We start from the raw sequence: 4,574 nt of genomic DNA on the forward strand, positions 1-4,574 counted from the left end.
CCAGACCAGGTTTACACCAAACCCTCCAGTACAGCCCTTTTCTATAGGATGAGGATGAGACTTGATGGTCTGGGAAAGCTCTTCCCTTCCCAGGACAGGGTGTTCTCTGGAATGAGACTGTTCTCGATGAAAACGCAATCCCCTAAGCAGAGCTAAGGTGAGCCCCTCCTGGGATGCCAGCAGGGATCCGGATCCAGTTCCCTCCCGCTCTGGCTGCCTCACCAGTAATCCTCACGACCAGGCAGATGGCATTTTAAAATTAATCTTTTTTGGCTTGGGTAGGCATATTTTTAAATCTCTCCAATCCCATCTCCTCATTTCAGTCCTGTCGGCATCACCAGGGCAGTCCAGTCCTTTCTAGTACGGAAAATACCAAGGCAGCAGCCTTGCCCGACCCCTAAACAAGAACAAAATCAGCATCCTAAGCACCGGGCCTTGCTCAGCTGAGATATCAGCTGTGCCAAAAAGCACGGCTACCTACTCCACCCCTCGAAGAGCTGGGACTCACCCTTCTGCCCCAGACTGAGCCCCCAAAAAACAGAGGAGCCCCAAAGCCAGGCACAGCTCTGGGAGTCAGGCTAGGAGTGTGATGCCTGCCCCCCAAATCCCTGCAGGGACGGGGACAGCAGCAAGTTCCCAGGTGTTTCTTCCACCCCCAAAGCTCCTCTTCCTCCCACAGCACTGAAGGGGCCGGGGCATCATTGAAGCTAATCTGCAGCGAGCTCGCAGACGCACGAGCAGCAGGAGGTGTGCCGGAGAATAGCTCCGGGCCCGTGCTGGGGAGGCAAGGGATGCCGGGACAGCAGCGGGGATGGGTCTGCTGTGCCATCGCTGGCTGCTCACTTCGGTCCTTCCCCATCTCGGCTGCCCACAGTCCCCGAGGTGCCCGTGTCCCAGCCGGCCCAGCCGCCAGGCTCCTGCCAACCCCGCAGACACGGGGATGATGCTAACAGCACACGACGGGCAGGAGACGTTTCTAGCACAGGTCTCCAGGAGGATACTCCTGCCAGAGCCCTTCTCCATCCTCCCGTCCGTGCCAGGGTGGGAGGTGCAAAGCCGAGAAGCTGAGCACAGCCGGAGCAAGAAGCAGCTATCCCCATCCTGGGGACCGCCTGCTCCACGTGGATCTTGACCCAAATACACAAGGAAACCCCCCCACCCAGCCGCTCACCTGTACGTCCTCCCTCGCACCCTCGGGTGCTGCCCTCCATAGTAGCCTCCCCGCTGGACCAGCCCTCCCCGGGCTTGGAAGCGGCCCCGGTAGCCCCCACGGTCGGTGGTGCTGATGCCCGGCATGTTGGTCCTCTTGGGCAGCACCTGGAAGGCAGGAGCTGGCTCAGTCGGTGCTGCCAGCACCGGGGTTTGGCACAGCCCCATGCACATGGGGCTGGGAGGGATGGATGGATGCACCAGCCCGGGGCTTCACCCAGCTCTTACCTTAATGACACGGCCTCTGAACACGCTCTCGTCCAGCTCCACCGCAGCCTGCACGGAGCTCTTCTCTTCAAACTCGATGTAGGCATACCTGCAAGGGGACGGGGTGAGCAGAGCCCCAGGGACACCCCGCTGCTCCCAAAGGCTGGGGAGCACAGGGCAGCACCCTCGACACCCCAACCACGGTCCCCGTGCAAGTGCTGACCCTTTGGGATGCCCCGAGAACTTGTCGCAGAGGATGGTCACTCGGTTGATCTGCCCGCAGCTATTGAAGTGAGACTCCAGCTCTTCTGCCGTGCCCCCGTAGTCCACCTGCAATGACAGCCCCAGTCCCTCCAGTGCCACTAGCCAGCCTCCCCGGCTCGTGGGTCTGCATTCGCACACCATCACGGGAGGCAAAGTGCCTGGCTGATCCCAGTCACATCTTGCCACCACAGCTTCACCATCTCCTGAGGTTCAGGAGACCCTTCCAGCTGAATGCTCCAACCTGGAAACCCAAGTCCAAGAGACAGCTCACTCACTTTGAGGGGACAAGCAATGCTGCACGACCCACAGCTTCCAGCGGGGTATTTTGGGGAGCTGACACTTGCAACAGATGATCTGCAAGTGGCTGAGGATCATGGCCAGATGCTAAGCCACATTCCCAGTCTGGGCTGGGCAGAGGAGAAGCATTCGGGATGGGACCAGCCTGCCTTCAGTGGGGGGCAGATGGGCCTCCATGCTAGGCATCTCAGACAGAAATCCAGCTGGGCAAGGAGCAGCGAGGTGGGCTCTGCTCCAGGGCCTCCCACTTACATTGCCCACATAGATGGATCGTTGGTCAACCTCCATCTTCTCCTCGGTTGTCTTTGGGAAGAGACCTGCAGAGACGAGGGCTGCTTTGTCACGCTGGAGAGAGTTGCAGGAGCCCTCTGGCAGAGGGCTGTCTGTCCATGCAGGTCTGCTCCCAGCACGGCCGCCACCGAGCTGACACGCTGCAAAGCTCCCCGGGTCCTTGGTCACATCTGGGCATACCCAAATCCCCACGCTGCTGACGTCTCCTCCTCCTCCTCCATCCCCTTGCCCCCTTCTCTCTTCACAAAAAAACCCCCACAGGGTGACTGCTCTACTGGGGCTGTTGCTGCTAAACTCGAGTAATTGAATTACATTTAATTAAATTAATTTACTGCATCTTGGCCTGCAAAGGCAGGAGGTAAGAGCGGACACAACCTGCACCAGCACCATGCCATCCCTGGAACCCCATCCTTCATCCACCTTATGTGTCCAGCCCCAGGCTGCCAGGAGAGGCAGAGCCACGGGCTCTGGCTCTGATCACCCCCCTGTGCCCCAGAGGTGTCCCGGGGAGGGCAGCACCCAGGGACAGCCCGTACCTGCCTCCGAGCTCATGATGAGGCGGCTCTCAGCTTCCAGCTGCAACTCCTTCAGCCTCTCATCCTCTTTCTCCATCTCTCGCACTCTGGCTTTGATGGCCTCCAGCTCCTGAAACCCAAACCAAGATTTGCGCGAGCAGCACACGGAACGGGGACACCCCGATCCCGCTCCCCATCCTGGGCTGGGATGTTGCGGTGCTGCACGGCACGCACCTCCGCCAGCAGTGCCCTCCCAGGCTGGGGACAAGGGTGGGCTGGCTGCTGGGGACAACAGCCTGTCCCACAAAAGGGGACTTGAGCTCCAAACTCCACTGGGGAGAAAGAACAAGGAAACCTTTCCTTTCGCACGCTTGCCTGCGAAGCAGCGCGTGCTGCAGCAGAGAGGCCTCAGCAGCACCAGAGCTGCCGGAGGGAACCGGAGATTTAAGCTGGTGACGAACAGGAGCCATTTACTCTCGCTCAGCCAGGCAGACATTGGCAGTGAAAGCTAAGCAGCGGGAGAGTGACAATTCAATTTCCAGCTTCTCAGCTCAGGGATTTTAACATCAGGGGCCCAAAATTATTCTTAATTTTTGGAAGTGCTTGAAGAGAGGTGTAGAAAGTTTGCCATTTCCTTTGAGAAACAGGGAAAATTGATTCCATGCTCAGCCGGGCACTCACTGGGTCCGGCACAGCCAGCTCCTCTGCACTGTCCCCCTCCAGGTGGCTCGGGTCCGAGTCGTCATCTGCAGCCTTCCGCAGAGCTGCCATCTCTGCCACGTCCCAGGACGCCTCCACTGCTGCCAGGGATGGCAGGTCCTGCCACCAGATTCCTGAAGTATCCAGGAAGAGAGAACTGGGCAGGAACAGGGGCAAAAAGCCATTTAACAAACAAACAGCCATTTAACATTGAACCTAAAGCAGAACGCCAGCCAGGCAAAGCACCTGGGTGCTTCCAGCAGAAGGATGAACAGGCACCACCAGAGCAGTTTGCTCTCAGGGCTGCAGGCAGCCTCGCAGACCCCAGAACCGCAGGAGCGATGGCTACTGAAAGGTCTCTGCTTCATACTGAGCCACTTCCCAACTCAGGGGGGCTGCAGAGGAGACCTGGAAGCAGCCTCCTTTGGGTGAAAAAAACCAGGTGCAAACATCACAGCCTGCTGGCAGGGACGGGGAGGCAGGACCTGCCCAACCCAGCAGAGCTCCCGGGCTGCAACAGGGAGTCCTACCTCACCCAAGCAAAGGCAAACCCGCACCCTTCTTGCCCCAGGCTCTTGGTTTGAGCCCACAGAGGGACAAACTCTCCCAGCCCTGGGTGGGAAACTGACCCTGCTCCAGCCCAGGGAGCCTCAGTGCCTGCCACCGAGCTGGCCCCGGGCCCCACCACCGCCCCGGCCCCGGCCCCGGCCCCGGTCCCGGCCCCAGTCCCGGCCCCGGTGCCGCCGCCGCCGCCCCGGACTCACCTCACCCGGCCCCCGAACATGCTGCGCTCCCCCCGCGGAGCCAGCGGCACCACGTGCAAATCTCCCGCCACCACGTGCGCCTCTCCCGCCGGCGCGCCGCTTTACATCAGGGGCCAATCAGGGCAGGGCGTGCCGCCAGGCCCCGCCCCGTGCCGGGAGGCGGCCCCGCCCGGCCGTGACTCCAAAGCCACGGGTTCGAGACCCGGAGGCGGCAGCGGGCACGCGTGTGCACCCGGGGACGACACGCGTGGGGCGCCCCCCCCGTGTTTGGGGACACCCCCCCGGCCCTCCTTGTCCACCGACCCCGCTGGTGGTGCTGGGGATCGCA

The 4,574-nt window shown here is 61.0% G+C and overlaps 1 protein-coding gene across 1 annotated transcript; it reads right to left on the reverse strand.

The window, feature by feature from the left end:
- Positions 1-357: 357 nt before the first annotated feature.
- PABPN1L (PABPN1 like, cytoplasmic) lies at positions 358-4,266 on the reverse strand. The gene is made up of 8 exons (XM_075510039.1): positions 4,247-4,266; positions 3,465-3,639; positions 2,805-2,913; positions 2,230-2,294; positions 1,640-1,746; positions 1,438-1,525; positions 1,172-1,317; positions 358-397 (listed from the first exon to the last, which is right to left on the reverse strand). The coding sequence occupies exons 1-8, from the start codon at positions 4,264-4,266 to the stop codon at positions 358-360; spliced, it is 750 nt and encodes a 249-aa protein (XP_075366154.1).
- Positions 4,267-4,574: the final 308 nt, after the last annotated feature.

This window comes from Mycteria americana, chromosome 8 (assembly GCF_035582795.1).
Source record: "Mycteria americana isolate JAX WOST 10 ecotype Jacksonville Zoo and Gardens chromosome 8, USCA_MyAme_1.0, whole genome shotgun sequence".
NCBI lineage: Eukaryota > Metazoa > Chordata > Aves > Ciconiiformes > Ciconiidae > Mycteria > Mycteria americana.